The 24,359-nt window shown below is 46.0% G+C and overlaps 1 protein-coding gene across 1 annotated transcript; it reads left to right on the forward strand.

The window, feature by feature from the left end:
• The first annotated feature begins 1,302 nt into the window (after positions 1-1,302).
• On the forward strand, positions 1,303-21,514 carry CALCOCO2 (calcium binding and coiled-coil domain 2). The gene is made up of 12 exons (XM_006120455.5): positions 1,303-1,419; positions 10,090-10,278; positions 11,616-11,718; positions 12,806-12,939; positions 13,347-13,472; positions 13,555-13,713; positions 15,054-15,181; positions 15,716-15,806; positions 17,042-17,137; positions 18,168-18,309; positions 19,190-19,218; positions 19,834-21,514. The coding sequence occupies exons 2-12, from the start codon at positions 10,099-10,101 to the stop codon at positions 20,008-20,010; spliced, it is 1,365 nt and encodes a 454-aa protein (XP_006120517.3). The 5' UTR covers positions 1,303-1,419; positions 10,090-10,098; the 3' UTR covers positions 20,011-21,514.
• The last annotated feature ends 2,845 nt before the right edge of the window (positions 21,515-24,359 follow it).

The raw sequence follows: 24,359 nt of genomic DNA on the forward strand, positions 1-24,359 counted from the left end.
TCCAAAGCCATATCCTAAGGCAAAGAATGGCACCATGATGTGCTATTAAGGGAGTCGGTACAGTGAGCCCCGGGGTTTGGGAGATACACATTTCAAATGGTGTCCCATCCTATGGCTCTTACCACATCAACCATCAACAAAGCTTGTCATCTTGGTTTCTTTCTTCTTTGTGAAGATCTCTGCTTTCAAGGGTCTGAACAGCTCCAGCCTCTACCTGCATCTAAGACTATTTTCCTGAACTGGTTAAACCAATTTGTTCCTGGCTTCATTTAATAATAACTATGCCAGGGCACCGGTCAGCCTTCTCCCTGTCCTATTCTTTACCCTTTAACATATTCTGTTCTTCTTCATCCTCTCTAAACTTTGGACGTGACATTCCCTTTATCTGGAATAACTTCAGTATTGCCAATCTGAAGCATTAAAAAAACCTTGAGTAAGCCCTCCCCTAAAATTGTAAAACAGGCTTACAAATTATGAGGGGTATTTAATGACCATTTTGGAGGACTTTTAATTTGTAATCTGGTATTTGATCCTCTAAGATATTCACATTTGCAAGCTTTCTCCATAATCATGCAGGCTAGAAACTTTTATTTGAAAAAGAAAAAGTAAGCAGGGATGCTCATGAAATCACATGGCTCCGGAAAATGGGGCTTTAACTAAAAACCAAGACATATCACGAACAGTTGGGAACACCACAGCCTTCTAAGTGCAGCTCATTTCTGTTGTCTGTACATCTGTATATCTCCTCTTCCACCGAGAGAAGATTGTCTCTCCTGCCTGAATGCCCACAGTTTGTGAAGTACCTCCTTGCAGTCCCCTCTCCTTGCTGTATAGGGGTCAGTGGTCTCTCCCTCCCCATGGATCCTTTGGACCCTGGACTTTGGCCACAGCATCTTCCATGTGCCAATATCCCCAACCTTTTTTAAATGGCCAGTTGCTCATCCCCAACAACTCTCCCTAAAGGGCTCTCAAGTCCCAATGAATAAAACGTATAGACAACCTCCCCCCTTACCTCCCCCCCCCCCCCCCCCACTACATCCCATATATGCAGGGGTAGCTAGGAGTCTACTTTGGCAGAGGCAGGCATATTTCCAGAGGCAGGCATATTTATACCTGCCTCTGGAAATTTCCACTACATGCATCTGACGAAGTGGGTCTTTGCCCACGAAAGCTTATGCTCCAACCCTTCAGTGAGTCTATAAGCTGCCACAGGACTCCTCGCTACTTTGGCAGAGCGCTCGCTCCAGCATCAGGGGAACTACAAGTCCCAGCATGCTCTTCGGGGGGGCGGTGCCCCGCTGAAACAATTCCGTGCGGGACGGAGGGGCGGGAGCTAATGGTTCCGCCCCCTTCGGAGGCTCCTCCTCCTCTGTCGCAGCAGGGTCCGGCGAGGCTTGCAGAGAGAGGCGCTGTGCTGCGGTGAGCGAGTCCCCCCGGGGGGGCGGGTATGTGTGACCCTTGCCTCCCCCAGGAAGGGGGGAGAGGTTTTTGGGGGGCACCGGGGAGCAGCTTGGTCTCTGCCTGCCTAGCCGCTGCTCCGCTTTCACTTTCGTTTCCTTGCCCTCGGGGCAAGAGGGGCTGGCCCCACGTGGGGGGCAGCCTGGCTGGAGGAAGTGGGGGGCAGCCTGTCCCCTCTGCAGTCAGGCCAGTGGGGGGGTCAGTGCCCCACAAAACCTGCTCCTGGGGATGGACCCCCCCCTTGTAAGATTGCTGCAGTCATGGAGGGGATTGCTCCCCAAATCCCCCCAACTTCTTTCCCCTTCCCCCCCCTGCACTCCCTTGCCCCCTGTTTATTCCCAGCAGCCCTTCCCTGTGTGGCCAGCAAGGCCAGGCGGTTGGCACGTCCCCTACCCGCCTCCCCCTGCCCAGTACCAAAAGTGGAAAGAGACAGGTCTTTGGAGAGGTAGTTACCACTGAGATTTTCTGGGGCCCCATCAGCTGCCCCCATTCTTTCTCCCCCCCGGGAGACCCCGTTGGAAATGCTGCGTGATGCACGAGCGTCGTGTCTCAGTGCATGGCGGGAAAAGGGTGGTGTGTCCGTGCTGGGGGGCGTGACGACAGATCGGTGATCTCAGTAAGGTGATGACTAGGGATGTTAGAGTGTAAGCGGTTAACCCATAAGCGGATGCTTATCGCTCAATGGTATCCATTAAACTCTGCCCACTTAGGAAGTTGACTCTCTCCTCCACCTTCTTCCCCTCCTCCCACCCCAGATGTGGGCTCTGCAGGTTAGGAGCCACAAGGGTCCCCAGTACGAGCTGGATCCCAGCAGCAGATACAGAGGCAGCAGCATGAAGTGTCAGGGGGCTCCCCGGAAGCAGGGCCAGGATGGGCGTGCGCAGCACATCTCATTAGGGTGTGCACCCAGGGAATTTTTTTTTTTTTTTTTAAAGGAGAACATTTATTGAATACGCAATCAGAAAGGACATGCTGCAAGCGAATGCGGGCTTTCTATACATTTCTACAACATCTATATTATGCAATTTGGCGCTTATTGCATAATACAACAATCCATCCTTTAAAACTAAAAGAGCGTATCATGTGATTAAAATAAAACACAAAGCCACTTTTTTTTTGAGACATTAGGGTGTGCCCCGGCACACCCCCTGCGCACGCCTATGGCCAGGAGCACACTGGCTGCCAGCCCCGCCTCCAGGGATTATTGAATAGTTGTGTAACCAATAATATTTTGTGCAGTTATAGGACTATTCAATTAATCCTTATCTAGCATCCCTAGAAGGATTATGTGACTTGACCAAAATCACACCAGAATTCTATGGCAGAAACAGGAACTGAATCATGATCTTTTGAGTCCCTCGTTGTAGCCACAAGACCAACCTGCCTCCCTCTTCTCCTTGAATACAATTGTTTATTATCCTAACTGGTACCTGTGGGCTGTCCCCAGATCCCTAGATATGAATATTTCAGATGCAAACTCTCCTCAAATAACTTTAGTTGATTAGCACCTGTGAAGTGCAAGTGCAGGTCTAATCTTTCTAATCATGGCAATTAAATGACTTTTCTAATCACATCAGTTGCATGATCTCTCCCTGCCTGGTAAGGGGAATTCAGGATTTCGTATGGCACTAGGAAACAGTTTTCCTAGACAAGCGTATCTTAGGATTTCTGGTGTTTATATGGTAGAATTGAAAATGGCCTCTTCATAAAGGAAAATAAATCCCTAAGGTGGACTGTAAAAAAGGGAAATCTTTAATTGGTTATTTATTCCTCCCCTGCTGGGTGCAAGGTGTAATGATACCTCATTAGTTCATTGCACAGTCTGTGCAGCAGCGAATTACTCATTAGCATTCTGTAAGGTGCGGCTGTCACTGGCTCTTCATAAAGAGCAGCCCCAAGTGGCTCATTTTATCTTCCCTCTTCTCCTTCTGCTCCCTCTGCTGATGGTTTTTGAACAGCTCAAGAAATGTGTGGCAGGGTTTGGACTTCATTACGTTATCACCTCATCCTTTTTCTCCTTTCACGCCCTTATCCTTTCCTCCCTCCCCTGTATCTGTTTGCCTCCTCTCCCTCTTCGCTGCCCTTAATTCTGCCCTTAATTCGTTATTGTTCTATTGTTTGAAATGAGTTGCCAAAAAATGTTGCATCAGAGAAGCATAGGCACAACGCATACAGACAGCGAGTAGGCTTAAAAATTAGAACGGCAGGGACTGGGATTCAGGATTCTTTCAAATTCTGTTATTGACTCACTGTTTAATCTTAGGAAAGTCACTTAAGTGCTCTGTGCCTCGGTTCCCCCATCTGTAAAATGGGGATATTAATACTCCTCTCATAGAAGGGTTGTGAAGTTTAATCCGTTAATATTTGTAAGATGCTTTGTTGGAAGATACAAGAGAAAGGCAAAGTATTATTAATTATAAAACAAGCAAAGTCCTGTGTGGATTGTGGAATTTGCCAGATAATTTATCCCTTGTTTCAGAATTGTGCTCCAGAACCTTAGTTGTCTTTTTTTAAAATTTACTTTGATCTGCAGTGGCCAAAACAACCTCTCAAATGTGAATCAAATGTAAACCGCTGCCTGCCTGAGTCTGCAAAACATCAAAAAAAATGGCTTTGAGAGGGGTGAGCTGGTCCCATCATCTCACTCAGGGCTTATGGATTCTGCTATTGTATGACTGTCAAATTTGGCATTTCTCCAAGATACTGCTTGAATCTGGCATTTTTGCTGCGGATTTCATTATTTTGCTGAAACCAGACACTGGCATTTCAGTAAAGATCCCATCCATGGCATAGCCCAGAAAGAGCCAGGGTCCTTACCCCCTGCCTGGTTAACTCTTCCCTGCCCAAGAAAACAGGTTCCAAGGTGGTTTTGACCTAGAGCTGTGTGCAAAACAGTTGCTGTATTTAACCACACAGTTCTTGCCCTTTGCATCTGAGTCATTGCTTTGTAATCTGCTTTGAGGCATGTCGAACATGAAAGTTGCTAGACACAAGAAGATCCCATTCTAAAAAACACTGCAAAAGGGAGTGTTTATTTGTGGGCTGGGGGAAGTTAATGTTATTTAAACATGGCATCTGTAGTTGTCCACCTGTTGTGTACTTTGATCAGGAAGGCTGAGGCATAACAAAGAGGAAGCAATGCTTGCATAATATTTTGTTGTGCATGGGTGGTACTTTTCTGCACTGCCTTTTGCTGAATAAATTCTCAGCTGCCCTAAGATTTGAATTCATCCCTGTGCTAGGACACCCATGGCTCTAGAACCAGGAGTTTCAGGATTCAAGGTAGGTACTACTCCCTCACTGCCTCTCAGGACCTAATTAGGATGGCCACAAAGAGCAGGGCAGTGCAAGAGCCGGTCAGTGAGCCGGTTCCAGCTCACCTAGCTCTTCCATCCAGCTTGCATGGCAGTTCCCGGCCCCATGTTGCCTGGGAGCTTGGGACACACGAGCCCTTTCGACTGCTTCTGTTTAAAGAGCTCCAAGGAGGGGCTCACGGCTCTTGCCTCCCCCATGAGCCTTTTAAATAGAAGCCGTTGAAAGAGCTCTCAGCTCCTTGCCCTGCCCCTGTTGTGCAAGGGGGCGGCCCGCGACCACTTCTGAAATGTGTGAAGTGGCTCCCCTTCAGAAACTATTGCCCACCCCTGACTAAAGGGAACTGAGAAGCTAAGCCCTGCAGGAAGTCCCACCTTAAGAGGCATGAGTGACAAACCTCCATGATTCCCTGATTGGCTGACACTCCCCATATAAATTGTCTGAGTAGTGCAGATATCCGCTGTGGTTTTGCCTGCTGTGATCACTGGCTTCTGATCCTGGTTTATTGTCTCTGGCTTAAGACTGTTCTTGACCCTAGTGGAAGATCCTGGCCTGGCCCAACTCCAAGTCTCGTTTCAGGCCAGTTCTGCGCTAGAACTGGAAGGTCAGCTTAAGGTACACAACTCCAGCTACATAAATAATGTAGCTGGAGTCGACATACCTTAAGATGAGTTTGGTGCCATCTTCATAGCAGGAGATAGACGGAAGTAAACACAGAGGAGTACCGGTGCCAACTGGGGGCACCCTCAGCATTCGATTTAGCGGGTCTTTAGTAGACCTGCTAAATCGAATGCTAGAAGATCGATCGCCAGCGTTGCAAGTGGAGATGTGGCTCCCACTCTCAGTTTTGTAGTGGCCTTTGCAGTGATGATCTGAATTGATCTCTGACCTTTGGCTTTGATAGCAGATCACTGTGCCCACAGGCTGCCCATGAGGCAGCACTGACAATATAAGAGTAACAGTAAGGACCAATAGTGTTCTTCTTTTTCTCTATGGCTGGCCAAGAGCGTACAACTTTGCCACCTTCCGGCAGTACATCTGCCAAGCGTGCTGCCTACAGCTGTCCCAGAAGGGCATTGGGAAGGAGGTTTTGGCTGACGCAGCTGGCCAGGTTCTAAGTGATCACAAAAAAACAGCTTTCTGCTCTAAGGTCATGTCCATGTGGAACGGCTGATAATGGCTGTAACCGAGTCCCAAACCTTCTAGGGGTTGTATCTGAGGTCATCTCTCACCCTGTATCTGAAGTTAAGATCTGCTGGGAAGGCTACTGCTTTCTATTCCTGGAATTGGGTTTTTCTGGACTTGCAGCAGGGTTTTCTCGGCAAAGAATCCCTCCCCTTGGCAATTTGCCAGACCTCCAGTCTGGCTGCCTCTAGGGCATGATGGTAAGGCATATATTTAGTTTTCTGAATGTTTCCTGTCTCTGATGTTGTCTCTGTTCTTGGTACTCTGGATACTGGTTTATTACCAGCTGCAGGGTGAATGGTTTTGTACCATTTCCTGTGAGGAACCTTGTGTAATTTATTTTTTGAACTAGTAACAGCATATTTAAAAGGTTCCAAAATAAAGAAGTGTGTGTGAGTTCTGATACTATTTGTTGCTGCTGCTGCTATGCAACACATTTGTTTTAATATTGAGAACCATCTGGCAACGTTACCATCGTGGTCTCTAGTAGCAAATGTTATATCCTTAGGGGCCAGACCCTTAAGACAGAACTACTGCTGCCTAGCGGACAAGAACATAAGAGCGGCCATACTGGGTCAGACCAAAGGTCCATCTAGCCCAGTATCCTGTCTGCCGACAGTGGCCAGTGCCAGGTGCCCCAGAGGGGGTGGACCGAAGACAATGATCAAGCAATTTGTCGCCTGACATCCTCCTCCAGCCTTTGACAAATAGAGGCCGGGGCACCATTCCTTAGCCCCTGGCTAATAGCCTTTTCTGGACCTAACCTCCATGAATTTATCTAGTTCTTTTTTAAACTCTGTTATAGTGCTAGCCTTCACAGCCTCCTCTGGCAAGGAGTTCCACAGGTTGACTGTGCGCTGTGTGAAAAATAACTTTCTTTTATTAGTTTTAAACCTGCTACCCATTAATTTCATTTGGTGTCCTCTAGTTCTTATATTATGGGAACAAGTAAATAACTTTTCTTTATTCACCCTCTCCACACCACTCTCAATTTTTATGTACCTCTATCATCTCCCCCCTCAGTCCCCTCTTTTCTAAACTGAAAAGTCCCAGTCTCTTTAGCCTCTCCTCATATCGGACCCATTCCAAACCCCCAATCATTTTAGTTGCTCTTTTCTGAACCTTTTCTAATGCCAAAATATCTTTTTTGAGGTGAGGAGACCACATCTGTATGCAGTATTCAAGATGTGGGCGTACTATAGTTTTGTACAGGGGCAGTAAGATATTCTTTGTCTTATTTTCTATCCCTTTTTTAATAATTCCTAGCATCCTATATCCTTTTTTGACTGCCGCTACACGACTGCGTAGACATTTTCAGAGAACTGTCCACAGTGACTCCAAGATCTTTCCTGATTAGTTGTAGCTAAATTAGCCCCCATCATATTGCATGTATAGTTGTGGTTATTTTTTCCAATGTGCATTACTTTTGCACTTATCCACATTACATTTCATTTGCCATTTTGTTGCCCAATCACTCAGTTTGGTGAGATCTTTTTGAAGTTCTTCACAGTCTGCTTTGGTCTTGACTATCTTGAACAGTTTAGTATCGTCTGCACACTTTGCCACCTCACTGCTTACCCCTTTCTCTAGATCATTTATGAATAAGTTGAATAGGATTGGTCCTAGGACTGACCCTTGGGTACACCACTAGTTACCCCTCTCCATTCTGAAAATTTATCATTTATTCCTACCCTTTGTTTCCTGTCTTTTAACCAGTTCTCAATCCATGAAAGGATCTTCCCTCTTATCCCATGACAACCTAATTTATACAAGAGCCTTTGGTGAAGGACCTTGTCAAAGGCTTTCTGGAAATCTAAGTATACTGTATCTACTGGATCCTTCTTGTCCACATGTTTGTTAACCCCTTCAAAGAACTCTAATAGATTTTAAAACAACCAGTGGTCTGGTAGCACTTTATAGACTAACAAAACATGTAGATGGTATCATGAGCTTTCGTGGGCACAGCCCACTTCTTCAGATGACCCGAGTTATGAATTTAGGATGTGTACGCCCAAAATAAATAGGGGAGGGAGGAAGGAAGCCCCCCCTCCCTTTTTCTTTCCTCCCCTTCCCCTCTCCTATTTATTTTGGGTGTACACATCCTAAACTCATAACTCCGGTCATCTGAAGAAGTGGGCTGTGCCCACGAAAGCTCATGATACCATCTACATGTTTTGTTAATCTATAAAGTGCTACCAGACCATTTGTTGTTGTTTTTTCTGTAACAGACTAATTTGGCTACCCCCTGAAGCTTCTAATAGATTAGTAAGACATGATTTCCCTTTACAGAAACCATGTTGACTTTTGCCCAACAAATTGTGTTCTTCTACGTGTCTGACATTTTTATTCTTTAATATTGTTTCAACTAATTTGCCCGGTACTGACAGTAGACTTACTGGTCTGTAATTGTCAGGGTCGCCTCTAGAGCCCTTTTTAAATATTAGCATTATATTAGCTGTCTTCCAGTCTTTGGGTACAGAAGCTGATTTAAAGGATAGGTTACAAACCACAGTTAATAGTTCTGCAATTTCCCATTTGAGTTCTTTCAGAACCACGGTGAATGCCATCCAGTCCCGGTGATTTGTTACTGATAAGTTTTTCAGTTTGTTCCAAAACCTCCTCTAATGACACTTCAATCCAGGACAGTTCCTCAGATTCATCACCCACAAAGGACAGTGCAGGTTTGGGAATCTCCCCAACATCGTCAGCCGTGAAGACTGAAGCAAAGAAATCATTTAGTCTCTCTGCAATCGCTTTATCGTCCTTGATTGCTCCTTTTGTATCTTGATTGTCCACGGGCCCCACTAGTTTTTTAGCAGGCTTCCTGCTTCTAATGTATTTAAACATTTTGCTATTACTTTTTGAGCTTTTGACTAGCTTTTTTTTTATATATATATAAAAAATGGAAATTGCCTATCTCCTAGAACTGGAAGGGACCTTGAAAGGTCATTGAGTCCAGTCCCCTGCCTTCACAGCAGGACCAAGCACCATCCCTGATTTTTGCCCCAAATCCCTAAATGGCCTCTGCAAGGATTGAACTCACAGCCCTGGGTTTAGCAGGCCAATGCTCAAACCACTGAGCTACCCCTCCCCCGTTCCTCAAAATCTTTTTTGGCTTTTCTTATTACATTTTTACACTTAATTTGGCAGTGTTTATGTTCCTTTCTATTTACCTCACTAGGATTAGACTTCCACTTTTTAAAAGATTCCTTTTTATCTCTCACTGCTTCTTTTACATGGTTGTTAAGCCACAGTGGCTCCTTTTTAGGTCACTTACTATGTTTTTTAATTTGGGGTATACATTTAAGTTGGGCCTCTATTATGGTGTCTTTAAAAAGTTTCCATGCAGCTTGCAGGGATTTTACTCTAATCTCACTGTACCTTTTAATTTCTGTTTAACTAATCTCCTCATTTTTGCGAAATTCCCCTAACAAGGATCATGTTATATGGGACGTGAGCAGAATGAGTAGACTTGTAAGGATTTGATTATTATTGGTAAATGTTGATACGTGTCAATTTTATTCCACATACAAATTCAGGAAATATATTTCCATCACCTGTCTTTGAAATTTACAGATAGAGAAAATAAGGAAAACATTTCTTGAGAACTTCTTGCTGTTTGATTTAAAGATATTTATTTTGTATATTTTGATATGTAATGCTGATAATTTGTTTTTTAATGGTTATAAAGTTTTAACTCTTTGAATCTTGGTTTCTCCGGTCATTAAACAGTTATTGTCTGGCCTACCCATAACTTCCTGCAACTGTGGAAATGTAAATAGATGATAGTAAAAAGCTTAAAAATTAACATTGATATTAGCAGTCAAAATGATAAATAAAAATTGAACTTTGCCAAGCCGAACAATGAAGTATCAGTCTCCCGTTAGAGCCACAAAAATGAAAATGATAGGAAATATGTTGGATTTGGATGCCAAAGTATTATGGTAGAATTGCTAACAAAAAAAGGAAGCAATAGGATTTGCTTCTCGCAGGCCTGAGTGCCTTGCATCTCTCATGCTGACAGATCATGGGGGGGTTACAATGGTCTAGATGATATTGCAAGATTCAATCATGTCCCAGCACCACAGTCTGTAACATTTTGTCTTAATGTTTGCTTTTGTTGTCTTCTCACAGACCCCAATCATGGATGAGACCTTAGATGAACCTCCAACTTCTGCTGTCTTCTTGGACAGCTACCACTTCTCCCAGGTTATCTTTAATAATGTGGAGAAGTTTTATGTCCCTGGGGGAGACATAACCTGCTGTTATACCCTCACGCAGAACATCACTCCTCGCAGAAAGGACTGGGTGGGCATTTTCCGGGTAAGTGTGTGCTCCGACTCATTAGCCACCCTGCCCTGAAAGGAGCGGGCATTTCCAGTTATTTCATGCTTGATCCCTAAGGGGGAGTTTGAGTCTTTGAGAGAAGAAAGTAGCAGCTGTTTTTCAGTGGTGAGCTTATGTATTGTAGTGTCTGTCCTGCATCAAAAGATGTGGGGCCTGAAACCAAGCCTCTATTCTTCCACTTGGAGGTTAAATTGGCGTTGTGTTACATTTACACTTTCCATAATCTGGGCCTGCTATGGGGCCAGTCTGGCTGTTGGTTGAAATTAGAGCAGCGAGAGGGCTAATCTAATCATTTTTTGAGGAGAACAGGATCTTTCGAAAAAGCTTGCTGTTTTCGAAAGAACCACGTCTAGACCGTGGTTTTACTTTTGAAATGGTGCTTGTTTGAAAGAGCACCATGACGTGATTATGCAAATGAAGTATGGGATATTTAAATCCCCGCTTCATTTGCACTTTCGAAGTGCCTCATCTACATCCCTCTGCTGACAGAGGGATGTAGTCTAGACATAGCCCCAGTTACAATTTAGCATCTGTGAAGTCCACAGCTTCACATGTACAGAATGGGAAGTGACTGTCTAGGAAGGAGTACTGCAGAAACGGATCTAGGGGTCAAAGTCGACCACACACTAACTATGTGTCAACAGTGTGACATTTGCAAAAAAGAAACATGATTCTGGGCTGCATTAACAGAAGTGTTGTGAGCAAGACACGAGAAGTCATTCTTCCACTCTACTCTGCGCTGATTAGGCCTCAGTTGGAGTATTGTGTCCAGTTCTGGGCACCGCATTTCAAGAAAGATGTGGAGAAATTTGGAGAAGGTCCAGAGAAGAGCAACAAAAGCAATTAAAGGTCTAGAAAACATGAGCTATGAGGGAATACTGAAAGAATTGGACTTCTTTAGTTTAGAAAAGAGAAGACAGAGAAGGGACAGGAGAGCAGTTTTCAAGTATCTTAACAGGTGTTACAAGGAGGAGGGAGAAAAATTGTTCTCCTTGACCTCTGAGGACAGGACAAGAAGCAATGGGCTTAAACTGCGGCAAGGGAGGATTAGGTTGGACATTAGGAAAAACTTCCTGCCTGTCAGGGTGGTTAAACACTGGGATAAATTGCCTAGGGGGGTTGTGGAATCCCCATCACTGGAGATATTTAAGAGCAGGTTAGACGGACATCTATCAGGGATGATCTAGACAGTGCTTAGTCCTGCCATGAGGGCAGAGGACTGGACTTAATGATCTCTCGAGGTCCCTTCCAGTTCTAGCATTCTATGATCAACATAAGCTGTATGATACCATCTAATTATCTTGCTTTTGCAGGTGGGATGGAAAACAACCCGTGAATATTACACCTTTATGTGGGCTCCTTTGCCGAGTGACCTCAGCAGTGATTCTGTCGTGAATCAGCAAATTAATTTTAGAGGTCAGTTGGGAAGGGGCTGGCAGCTCATACTGTGTGTTCGTTCACTCACTCACTCAGACTCTGTCTCTGATTGGTCTATGCTCCAGCAAAAATATTGTTCTATATTTGGGTAAACTTCATGCATGGCCCTGTGATTATACGGTCGCACAAGAAGCAGTTCAGTGATTATCTGGCCCCATATGGCAGGGGTGGGCAATAATTTGTAATGGGGGCCATGGCAAGAAGGCCGCTCTTTTCTATGATATTAATGGAGAGGGTGCGGAGTCTGGGATAGAAGTTAGGTGCAAGGGGGAGCTCTGGGTAGGAGATGGGGGTGCAAGGTCTGGGAGGGGGGTTTGGATGCAGGAGTGGATTCTGACCTGGGGAAGGGGCATAGGAGGGGGTGCAGGGTCTGGGAAGGAGTTGTGACCAGGGGCAGGGGTGAAATAGGGAATGCAGAAAGTTTGGATTGTGATCTGAGGCAGGGAGTTGGGGTGCAGAAGGGGGTGGGATGCCAAATGCAGGCTCTGGCCAGGAGACAATTACTGTAGGTGGCTCCTTGCCAGCAGCCCATCGGGACCCTTAGGTGGGCTCCCTATCTGCTGTGGCCCCACATGCTGCTCAAAGTGGCCAGCTGCTGGGGCCAACATGTGTATGTCTGCATGGCACGCCCTTTAGGAAGGGACTCTGCATGCGCTTCAAGCATGGCCCAGGCAGCTCCCCTGGGCCAGTTTCCTGCCACTAGCAGCTGCGAGGAATGTGCTGGGGGTGGGGGTGGCGCACTCCCTTCCCCACAGTGGGCATGCACCACACACACACACACACACACACACACACACACACACACACACACACAGGCCCCAGCAGTTGGCGCTTTGAGCAGTGTGCGGGGGCATAGAAGGCAGGGAGCCTGCCCGAGGTTTCTGCTTGGCTGCAGGACATTAGTGGCCCAGAGGGGCTATATATTGCTCCCTCCTACCCCCGCCATACACTGCGTGCTGCTTTGTAGTCTGTGGCCTTGGGTCTGGGCTTCCTGTGCTGTACAGTTGACAAGAGACCCTGAGTAATTGCAAACACCTTATGGTGCGGCTTTTTGTTTTGTTTTAAGCCTACTACCTGCCGAAAGATGATGAATATTACCAGTTCTGTTACGTTGACCAGGAGGGGATGGTCCGGGGAGCCAGTGTGCCTTTCCAGTTCCGGGCGGAGACTGAAGATGACATCCTGGTGGTCACTACCCAGGTATGATGTCTCATCACGGCAGGGGGGGAAGCGCAGCTGTGGCTGCAGGAAATGATCAAGGATGCGATTGGGTAGCCAGCAGGTGCTTGTCTGTATCGAGGACTCAGCTGACTGCCTGACGTTAATGATTGTGCAGAGCAGTCAGTCCGTGGGCCTGAGCCTGTAAGAGGCAGAAGACCCTCCACTCCCCTGGCCTCGGGGGAATGGAGGGTATTGAGTGCAGTATTTTGGAGCTTGACTTCGAGCTCTGGGTGGACGAGGTCTGGCAGCACCAGCAGAGACTGAAAGGGAAGTCCAGTCTTGGGTGTCAGAGAAGAGATAAAAATCCACTGGTTTTCTGCAGGGCTGACGTTTCTTTGCCCTCCACGACACTGCATTCTTACTGAGCACGTCTGTGTTTTTGCCAGGGAGAAGTGGAGGAGATTGAGCAGCAAAACAAGGATTTACTTAAAGAAAACAAGGAGCTGAAGGAAAACTGCCTTTGTCTCCAGAAACAGAACCTGGGTTTGCAAGAGCAGCTCCAGCTGGCACAGGTACAGACACGGGAGAAGACAGGAATTTGGAGGCCCTGTGGCTGATGGCTCAGGCTTATACAGGTCCATTATGTGTTTCCAGGAGAAGATGAAAGAGCTAGAGGGAGAAGTCTGTTTCTTGCAGACTGGGAACTTGGAGCTACGGCGAGCTCAGGAGCTGCAGGCCGGAGAGATGAGCTCTGCCCAGATGAATTTGGCTGCAGTGAGGGAAGAGAATGAAAAACTAGGAAAGGAAAATCAGGTAAAAGGCCAGATGAGCTTGGGGATGAGCAGGAGGAGGGAATAGGGAGAGACCAGAGAAAGTGGAGAGGGGAGGATAAGATAGAATCAAGGTCTTAGCCTCAAAGAAATATGAGCAAGTGCAACGTCCATTGTAACCTGTGTGGGGGTGGGGGAGTGAATGCACCTCAGTTAGTCCCAAAGGGTAGAGGGAAGAGACCGTTCCCCTCACTTCTTTCCCTCCCCCATCCCCTTTGATCTCCGTGGGGCTGATCTCCCTCATTCCCACCCCAGAGCCTACACATACCCAGCGAGGGTACGGCTAGACTGCAGTTTTTCAGGATTCCAGAAAAACTCTTCTGCATCCAGGGATGCATTTGTTCTTCCGCTTTTTTTTGTTGTTGTTGAAAAGCAAACATGCTCTTTCAGTAACCCTCTGTTCCTCTTTCCACAAGGAATAAGGGGGCTTCCAAAAGAAGGGGTTTTTCTGACATTTGGTCCAGTCCAGACAGGCCAAATGTTGGAAAATCCTCTTCCTACAGAAGAATTGGGGGGAAAGAAGCAGCAGTATAAGGGTTGGGGATAGCAAGTGATGGAGAGGAGGAGAATAGAGAGGGCGGGGCTTCAAGGAAGGGGCGGGATCTTAGGGGAAGGATGGGGCAGTAGATCTTGGCTTGTTCTGTCATTTAAAAAGTGATCTTGGGTGTAAAATGGTTAGAGACCCCTGTCCTAGGCCATGCAAAGTGAGTAAACCTGGGCCTTCCCAATTCTGGGGGAACCCTCGGTGCAAGGAAGAATCTCCACTTCCATTTAAAAAGCAAAACAAAAAGAGTTTCAAGGCCTTTTCCGGGGGAAAAAATGCCTTGAAAATGCAAACCAGTCACTAGGGTGGAAAGGACTCAGTAGCTGGGCTTGACTTCCGTAGCAGGAGGTAGGGGAGAGCCAAAGATTTGCAGAGAGCTCTCTCTGACGCATGAGTGCAAAGCATCAGTTGTGGGTGTCTCTCCAACTCGCTGCCAGATCCTGAGCTGGTCTTGTACAGAGCAGTGTTACTGATGGCCTGGAGTTGGTTACCTTTGGGAAAGAAGTGCTCAAAGATTCCATCAGTCTGTCCCAAAGGCCAGCTCTGGATTTGATCTTCCTGTTACTGCTCCTTCCTCCCCCTCTTTTGTCCCAGGCCCCAATGTAAGCAAAATTGGAGCTGAATACGTGAGAGAGAGAAGAGAAAGGAGGGGAAAAATGCCCCTCCCTTTAGGAGGGTTGTCTGGGGTTGTGGCATTGAGTGGGATGTGCAGATACAGAGGGGAGCAAAAATGACGGCTGTTTCTGTGGTTTGACTCCCATTTACCTTCCTGTACTCAGGAGCTGCAGAAAGGACTGGAGTCTCTGAGGAGCAGCTGTGAGAAATTGGAGCTGGAAGCAAGTTTCCTGAAAGAGGGGAACAAGCAGCTGATGGAACAGGATGGCTGCAGAGAGAGAGAGCTGCAGCAGTGAGTTTACTTACCATACGTCTGCAAAGGGGAGTTTCTGGAAGCTCCCAGGTGCAGTGGGTTGGGTTTCCTCTTGTTTCGCGCTGATGAAAGCCAGTGACTGTGTTTACACGTAACGAACCTGTGAGTGAGTGTCTGAGCAGCCCCTTGGGGTTTTGATCTAGGTTTGGCATTCACAGGCCCCCAGGCACACGTAAGTGTGAGGGTGACTGAGCAAAACTGACTCTTGGACTAAGTCCATGGATTTACAGGCTCTCAGCTGTCTGTGTCAGTTGAGGGGAAAGTTGCCACCAGGGCGTGGAACAGATCTAGGAGTTGCGGGATCTGTGGTAGCTTCATGCAAAGATTTGAGGAACAAAGCAGGGCTTTGATATTTAGGTTACTCCATTTGAACCTGCCTGAGAAGAAGCTAAGCTTCCGATTAGGTTTAGAAAGGAAAGCTGTGTGTGTGGCTTCCCAAAGGCAGGTGCCAACGGGTGATTTTGCAGGGCCAAGTGCAACAGAAAATGTTACTGTTTGGTTTGTTCTGGGCAGACTCAAAGAACGTAACCAGGAAGTATCCTCTGAAAAGGAGCAACTGGAAAGCAGATTGAAAACTACCCTGGATCACATGGACTTGCTGCAGGTAGGCAAAGTGCAGTCTGTCTCGGCTTCTGCAATCTGTGCAAGACCCCGCTTGTGTCTGGTGGGGAACAAAGCTGCCTCTGGCAAATTAGGGTGGTGTCTGGGTTCTTAGGGTGTGTCTAGACTACGGGTTTTGTCGACAAAAGTGGACTACAAAACTATACATAATGTCGAGAGAACTCAGCAGATTTGTCGACGGCGATAAACCTCATTCTACGAGGAATAACGCCTTTGTCGCCAGAGTTCTGTCGCCAGAAGGCGTTATTGCATCTACACTGTCGTGTCGACAAAGCGGCGACAGAACTGGCTGTATTCCAGACGTGCTTTGTTGACAGAAGCTTTGTCGACAGTATCTGTCGACAAAAGCCTGTAGTCGAGACACACCCTTAGTGATTCCAGGGGTTTCTTAAGGAAATGTGAACCTACAACGAGACAATCTGGAGTTCCAGAAGGCTCCTAACAAATGCCGTATTTGGGGAGAAAGGAAGTTTTAGCGAATCCCTGCAGATTTTTATCTCTTTCCCCAAAATACATCCCCTGTGCACCCACGATGAGATCACCCTAAAGATTTGTGTACTCCTGTAGCTCCTCCTGCCTGACGCTCTCAAAGGGATTTCTGAGTGTTGAAGGGTTTAGTCTCGCAAGAGACCTGTGAGGTAGGTAAGTGGTTGGACTGGCCAGAAAACAGACAATTGCATTTCATGAAACACTTAGAGGTTTAAAAAAATTTGGTTTTCTGCATCAGAAGGAAAAAGAGAGACCAACTCTCTGTATCCTAGTAGCTAGGCTGGGGAGATGGGAAACCCAGGCCAAAGTCTGAACCACTGGATTATGGAGCATCTACCCAGCAGGCTACATTGCTTTTCTTTCCTCTCAACCAGAAATGAATCCTGGTCCCGATAAACCAACAAATGTTACCAAATCCAGCATGGTCCCTGTGAAATAGCCCAGTTTCACTGAAATGGCATTTGATGGAAAGCAGGCAAATCAAAAACATTTTGGCCAGCTCTGACATTACTAGCACTGCTTTACAAATGGGGAAACAGCTTGAGTGACTTGACTAAGGCGCAGGATCACACGACATGGTCATGTTTAAAGTGAAGGATGATTCACTGAAGAAAATACACACACGAATGCAGGCCTAAGAAACACATGATCTGAGTGAGCCCCGATGCACTCAGAGCTTTTCTTTTAGTAATTCCCCATTGCTGATGAACTACTGCTTTTCCTTAACAGCACCAAACCCAGGATCTAACAAAGGAACTCGAGGAGAAGAACCATTTGTTTCAGATACTTCAGTGGAAGAAGGATGAAACTGATGAAGAAAATCTGGTGAGAAACTCACACCCACACTACCAACTTCCCAACTCAGAGAAGTCTTCATTAACTCTGCTTCTGAACACAGTCTAGAGCTCTGCAGAATTAGGCAGAGTGGCTGAACAAAAAGCTGCAAGAGGTTTTGTTGAGACTTAAAAGGTGCTCATAATGATGAACAATTGTTATGAGATAGAGAATCATGCGACAATAGAGAGCCACCTGACAAGGAAACTGTGGAAGAAAGCTTTAATAAAATGCAATCAGCTGACGCAAGGGTGTTTTTCCCCCCTCCCCCCGGGTGCTCTCAGCCTAACTATCCCATCGAATTCAGTGGTCCTCCCAGGGTTTAACCAGTTAACTCATTAAACAGGGTTTTACATCCCTAGTTAGACAAACATCTGTTAGGGATGGTCTAGATCAGTGTTTCTCAACCAGTGGTATGAGTACCCTTAAGGGTACTTAAGAGAAGTCTGGGGCGGGTCCATCTACACAACTGAAATTTGGAAAGAACTGAATTTTTGTTTTAAGTTTTACAGTGTTTTATTATTTCTATACTTTTTACACCCAAACACTTCATCGCCCACCCGGCTACGATTAAGTTGTTTAAACAAATGTGTTGCAACGGTAGAAAAAAATCGTGTGTGTCTGAAAACTAGGTACTGGGGGTACTTATATTTTTTAAAAGGGGTACTTTATAAAAAACTGAGAAACACTGGTCTAGATTTACTTGGTCCTACTACAGCCCTGAAGGCGGCACTTGGTGATTTCTTAAGGTCCCTTCCAGCTCTGCATTTCTATGGTCCGATGATCAAGTCTGGCCTCCTGTGCTACACAGGCCATCAAAAAGGTGTTGTCACCTCACTTTCCCTGTCCTACCCCCACTTTATGGATGGGGGGAAGACTGACCTACTGAGAAGGATTTGTGAAGGGCTTTGAGAGTCTCAGATGAGAGGAACCGTATGAGCGCAACCATTAAAAACAGCTTCTCTCTGAATTGGCCCCCTTAGTGGCTGGAACGTCACTCTGCTTTTCTGTCCCTTTGCAGAGACTGAGGCAAAAGAACAACGAGTTGCTGATGTCCCTTGCTGAGAGTCCGGATTATTCTGCGCGTGTTGCTGTCCCACCGGCGCGAGTTCCTGCTCAGGCTCCAGGAAGTGCCACCCTGGTGTTTGGGAACCCGTACTTTGGTGAGTTAGTTTGGTCCCTGACAGCCTCTGCACAGGATGCCAATGGGATGGGCAGGGGTAGCCCGTGACTATAGGCAGACTCGGCCGCCGCCTAAGGTGCCACCTTCAACGGGGAGCCCCATGATGACGTCACGGGAGGCCCAGGGCGCCCGATGATGACGTCAGTCCATTGACAGCCCTGCAGATGGGGGCGCTGACCGCGCGTTCTGCCTGGGGCGCCAGCTGCCGCAGCCCGCCTCGGACCACCCCTGGGGATGGGTCCTATCTAATCACATTCTGACTGCTCCCAAGTCGGAGAACCCTAACGAACTGGGCTGCAATCAGAGATAAATTAAGAATGAATGGGGTTGAGAGCTATGAAAATTCCGGTCCCCAACCCTTAGAGATCCTGTGTTCAGTACTCCTTCTTCCTGGCCAGTGGGAGACAGAAGGTGAAAATCTACTTTCTCCCCATCGTTCCTGAGAAGATGAAATCCGTCCATTCACTCTTTTTTGGGGCAGGAAGAACCTCCCCCTACGCACGTGTTGGTAGGGGTCTCAGCACGTTGTCATCCGTCTTGATTTGGAGGCTTGTAGAAAAGAAGCTCTCTGAAGCCTGTCTGTGCTGTCTCCCAAGGTGCTTCAGAAATCTGTCAGGTCCGCGAGTTGCCTTAAGTGTTGAGCACTGATCTCTTTCTGCCAAGAATGAGAACCCATTGGCCAAGTCACGAGGCAGCCAGTCCCATGTCCTCGGTCCAGCATTCCTGAGTCTGAAATATAGAGGTTCCTTCCTGTTTCAGAGCTAGATCTGGTACTTCAAGAAGAATAAAGAACAGGTGAACACCACATCACTGTTGACTGTGGGCTGTGGTTAAGACATGCATTTTCTATTCTTTTGCAGAGTCCCCAGAGACGAGTGCTGAGAACATGGTAAATAACATGGCTTGCTTGTGGATTTCGCTTTGTGGCATGAAGGTCGGAGTCTGATTGAGCTCCAGAGCTACAACTCTGGTCAAGCTAGTGGGCTCTGCTGTCCCGGACGGCAGAATGGAGGCCTGTATGTTTCAGAATAAGCGGGGCTGGAATTAATGATGGTTGTTTGTGGTAAGGAGGAGAGAGTGAACACCAGTGCAGCCATAAGCAACATCAGCATGCAAACACAATGAGCAGCATTCAGCTGCCAGATGCTGCATTTCATAATGGAGAAATGGACACATGGTGAGTAGGGTAGAAAGCAAAAACAGATCCAAGAAGTGTTGAGGCTAGGGATGTAAAATCCCATTTAATCCGTCAGCCTTTAACTGATTAAACGGGGGGGAGGCACGCTGCTGTCCACTAAGGGCGATGCTTACTGGGTAACCAGTTTCTTATTCACATCCCTAATTTAGGCTCATGAAACCAGTCACTGAGGTTTGGAGGCATCTGAAACCCTGTGGAGGATTAGAAAATAGAGCGGCCTGCCCTGTAACTGATTATTTCTAATCTCCCTTCCTTCTCCTTGTTATTGCGAGTGTTGCTACATGTTCTTCGTTGTTTTGTTTTCAGCCCTCTGTGAAGAAGTGCCACCTGTGTGGTGAGGTGTTTCCAGATGACATGGGGCCTCATCAGTATGAGGACCATTTGCGAAGCCACCTTCTGAATTGCCCGTACTGCGACGAGACCTTTGAGGAATCCAATAGGCAGGTGTACAACGATCATATGTACTGCCACAGCCTGGAATAATACTTCATTCTGTGCTGTGCTGTGCTGTGCTGTGCTGTGCTGCACAGCAGGTTGTAGAGCTCCTCTTTCAGGTGGGATAGCACGGACTTGACCATCGCCGATATCATTAAGTTCTGTAGATCCTAGTAAAATCATCCAAGCAAGGCTGGACTCTGCACCAGTACTGTAGAACTGACCCATCAAGTTGGTTGAGGCACCAGCCAGTACCACTGAAATAGAGCCATCCTTGTCAAATGTGTCCTTTATCTTCCATCAAACACGGGGACTGTCGAACACCTGAGTCCCTGTATCCAGTTGTTCAGTCTGCATGCAGTACCTGTACTTCAGAACAAAGCTGGCCCTGTGGTCCGTTGTTCCGATCTACTGTAGAACAGCAATTGCCTGTGCTTGGCAGAAACCTCTGCATCTGTTGTTTTATTCCTTAGAGCGGCGCTGAGACGATTTAGCCTAAAGCCAAAACCAACAGATGCAGCCTTTGAGCTCAAAGCCCCAGTCTTATTCAAGGTTGCATGACTGCAGATATAACTTAATCGTAAAACTGAGTCCTTCCTTCACCCTCTGTTCCAAGCCAGTGAAAGCTTAGTCTCAGGAATGAATTTAGCCTTCTATGCACATCTTCTAAGGCAGAGGTGGGAAACCTAAGGCTAAGGGAACTGGATGCAGCTCACAGCTTGCCTGGATCTGGCCCCTGAGGTGTGAGTCTCCCCTCTTCTACCCAGCATTGGAGAACCCATGATGGCCCTCCAGCTCCCTCCTCCCTGCAGGGCTGAAGCACACACAATCTACTAGTGTGCCCCCCCCCCAGGCTCCAGTGTGTGAAGGGAATGTGGGGAGGGTCTGTCTCCTTCTCAGTCAGGGGGCCATGTCCGTGAGGGTTTGTTTAGGTCTTTTTGCTTCTCTCTTGCCTGCAGCCACCGACTAATTTTTTTCTGTGGGTCAGCAGCCCCGACCCTAAAAAAGTTCGCTACCCCTGCGCTAAGGAAACTGATGGGGGATCCTGCACTTTTCAGATTTGCTTATCGGAAGCGTCTTGATTCCAGGATTAAAGGAGCCTCTTCTGAGTGCAAAATGCTGGGGTTCGAGCCTCACAAGTGCCTGGGGTGATTGCATTGCTTTTGCACAAGTTTTAAATACTTTTTGTTGCAATTGACAGTAAGCGTTTTTTTCTCTATGCAAACACGAGGGACGTTTATTATCCAATAGTGTTATACTGTGCATTTGTTTAGTGATGAATATCTAAATCTGTAGGGAATCCTATTTAGGTTTTCATAGTAGCTTCATTTGAACCAGGCTAAGAATGGATATCTTAATACGTTGCTTTAATATCTTCAATGCTAACAGCTTAAATAAATGTGTATCTGTCAACCTTTGATTCAAACTTTGGATTTCTCTCCCCAGTTGTATGTAATAAGGCTTTTATTTTATTTTTTTTAACTGTTAGCAGGCTCTATACAAAACCATGTAGCAGAAATGGAAAAGGTGAATAAACAATAGCAAACAGTAACTACGGTCTGACAAAAGTTTGGTTATTTTATAACAAGCAAGTGGAGATTCTACCATCCTGTCCCAAGTGAAAGATATCCTAAGGGAACTGTCTTACAGGCCCTTAATTCCCAAGTCCATTTATGAACATCCCTAACTAATTTAGCATATGAAGCTCTCCACGCTGAAAACAGCTAGATTGTTTGCAGTTATAGAACTAGAAGACTTACCGGGATTGGGGGGAGGCTGCGCAGGCCAGCCAGGTGTGGCTGCTGGGCGGCCTGGCAGTGCTGGGAGGGGCAGGGAACAGGCTGTGGATCCTGCAGGGGTGGAATGGATATCTGTATCCGGAGCCTACTGTGCTAGATGCTGTACAAACATGTTTTCCATGACTTCTCCAGTCACCTTCCATGTACTTCTCACTTATCCTTTGCTGCCCAGTTTGCCTCCATGTTGACGTAAATAATCACAGTGTGCAGAACTGGATCATTGTTTCCTCAAAATAGGAATATTTATCAGTTTTATACCCTGGAGGTGAGACCATAGAGCTATTTTTTTCACCTCAGCTTTGAGTGAAGGAGTCACTGATGGTCAGAGGTTTGTTTGAAGTACAGGAGGAACAATTCACTTTAATCATCTATTCCCTGACTTTTTATTATTATTATTGTGTTTAAATATGACTGATGGTTTTTGTGGTGGTTACATCATGCAATCTTCTGAAAACATTTGTGTATAATTAGGACTTTTGCTCAATTTTCTACATCATAACTCTGTTTTTCTCCATTTATTGCCTCTCCTTATATGTTTAGGATGTAATACTTTTAGGGAGGAGTTGTCTTTTTAATAGATCTGTCCAAGGTAGCAACTCCTGTAAACCAAACAAGCCACCCAAAGAAATGCAGATGCAGCAATCATCACAGGTGCCTAGTATCAGTAATCCCCACCATCTCTCCTGCCTCAAAACAATCCCTCTTTGTCCTATGAATGAAATAAAAGTATCCCTCTATCAATTCACATGCCTTACACATTGTGAAACCAAAAAATATGCACAGCAAAGCAGCCCTGAAACAAAATCAAACCAGCCTGTTGGCATTTTAAAACTGAACCCCAGTCACATGTAGAAAAATGTCAAGACATCCTTTTGTCCAGGCTTCCAATGGGCTATGAAATCCTGGACATTAGCAAACTGGCCAGGTTTTCCTCTCTTTGTTCCTGCTGTTGTCCGTTACAGGCTGAGTTTGTTTCTCCTATCTAAATAAGCGCATACATTCTGTTTTAACACATATTAAGTGTGCCTAGATGCAATGCTGATGAATATATTACACATATGCTACACTGTGAGCTCCCTGGAACAGGGACCATCCCTTCCTGGCTGTATGGAAAGAACCAAACATGTTGTAGATGCTCCCATAAATTATTACTAAATAATTATAATAAATGCTGATTGTTAATAATCAGGGGTCAAAGCAGGGATAAGTGACTGAGTTCTGCTAATATCCCATTGGTCACATCCCCTTCCATATCGACGACTCCTCTTCTTTTAGCGGTATCCCTCCCCTGGAGATTTTGTCTGTCTCATCTGTCTTCCCATTCCCCTAATTACTGACCACAGCTGAGAAGCAACAGTGACACTTTTTGGAGGAAGCAATGATGGACACAGGGATGTGGGTGGGTTGTGAGAGAAAGGGAGTGATGCAGGCAAGGAGAGTATGCCAAAACATTTCTTCATAGCCCTACTTCATTGCTTGCAGTCACTGATGGTTCTCTCCATCATTTGATTTCTGTGGAGGTTTTGTCCTACACTTTGACTTTCTCCCCTTTCTTAGGCCATACTCTCCACTCCTCCCTTGGGCTTTTGGTGTCCTGTTGAGAGACAAGAAATTTATCTGTTGTATTTTCAGACATCTGATTCCACAGTGGAATATTGCCCCATTTGCATGCAAAAAACTTTGCTCAAAAGTAAAGGGTACCTATGCACAATGTTTGTTGTCACAAACCCTCAAAATCCAGTAAATAAACATTAAATCTTTACATGAATTAAATCCTAAACTGCTGTGACATGCTACCAACACTAACCTGTGATCACGGAAAGCATCACACACTCGGTGATCTCAATTATTTCAAGAGGGGCCAGAATTTTTCCTTTGACAAGATACTTCTGGTGCAGGAAAGAGGGAGGAGCCATCAGAAAACCAGGTGTAGCTTCCTGATTCTTAAACCCACACTAGCCCTGATATAAATTAGAGCAGCCTAAAGGTAGCTGTAGTTTATTACGGTGACTAAGGTTCTCTAAGGGATCTTACCATATGTCAGCAGAGAATTGCTATAGAAGAATTGACTCCTGCATCATCTGCTCCACCACAACATAGTCCTATGTTGGAGTGGGGAAAAGAAGAAATGAAGGAGCCAGCTCTGCAGGCTTTATGCAAAATGGGAATTCACGTCTGCTGGAAGAATTCTCAGATGGCCAGCTGTGGGCACATTACATCTCCTTTGTGCTGATTAAGCCATGTAAAGAGGATAGAAATGGGGCTGAGAATCTGGCCCCACATTCTTATTAAGCAATATATTATATCTGCATTAAACAAGAGAAACCTATTTTGTGCTTATTGTATCTTGGTCACAAAGCACACATTTCTCTAGAAGCACAATATATTTTTCATCATTTCTATTTCAGCAATATGAGCAGATGATATTAAAAAGAATCAAGGTAGCAGTTAAGACCCACGGGGCTGATGGAGCAGTTTGTATAAGCTATGTGTGGTAAACTAACGTTAATGACTTAGGCAGAGATGGAATACTTGTTTAGCATCTTGTGCATGTGTCAATTTAATTGTTTATTTCCTGGCTTTTGAGGGTTTGTGTCA

This window comes from Pelodiscus sinensis, chromosome 29 (assembly GCF_052426305.1).
Source record: "Pelodiscus sinensis isolate ZL-2025 chromosome 29, ASM5242630v1, whole genome shotgun sequence".
NCBI lineage: Eukaryota > Metazoa > Chordata > Testudines > Trionychidae > Pelodiscus > Pelodiscus sinensis.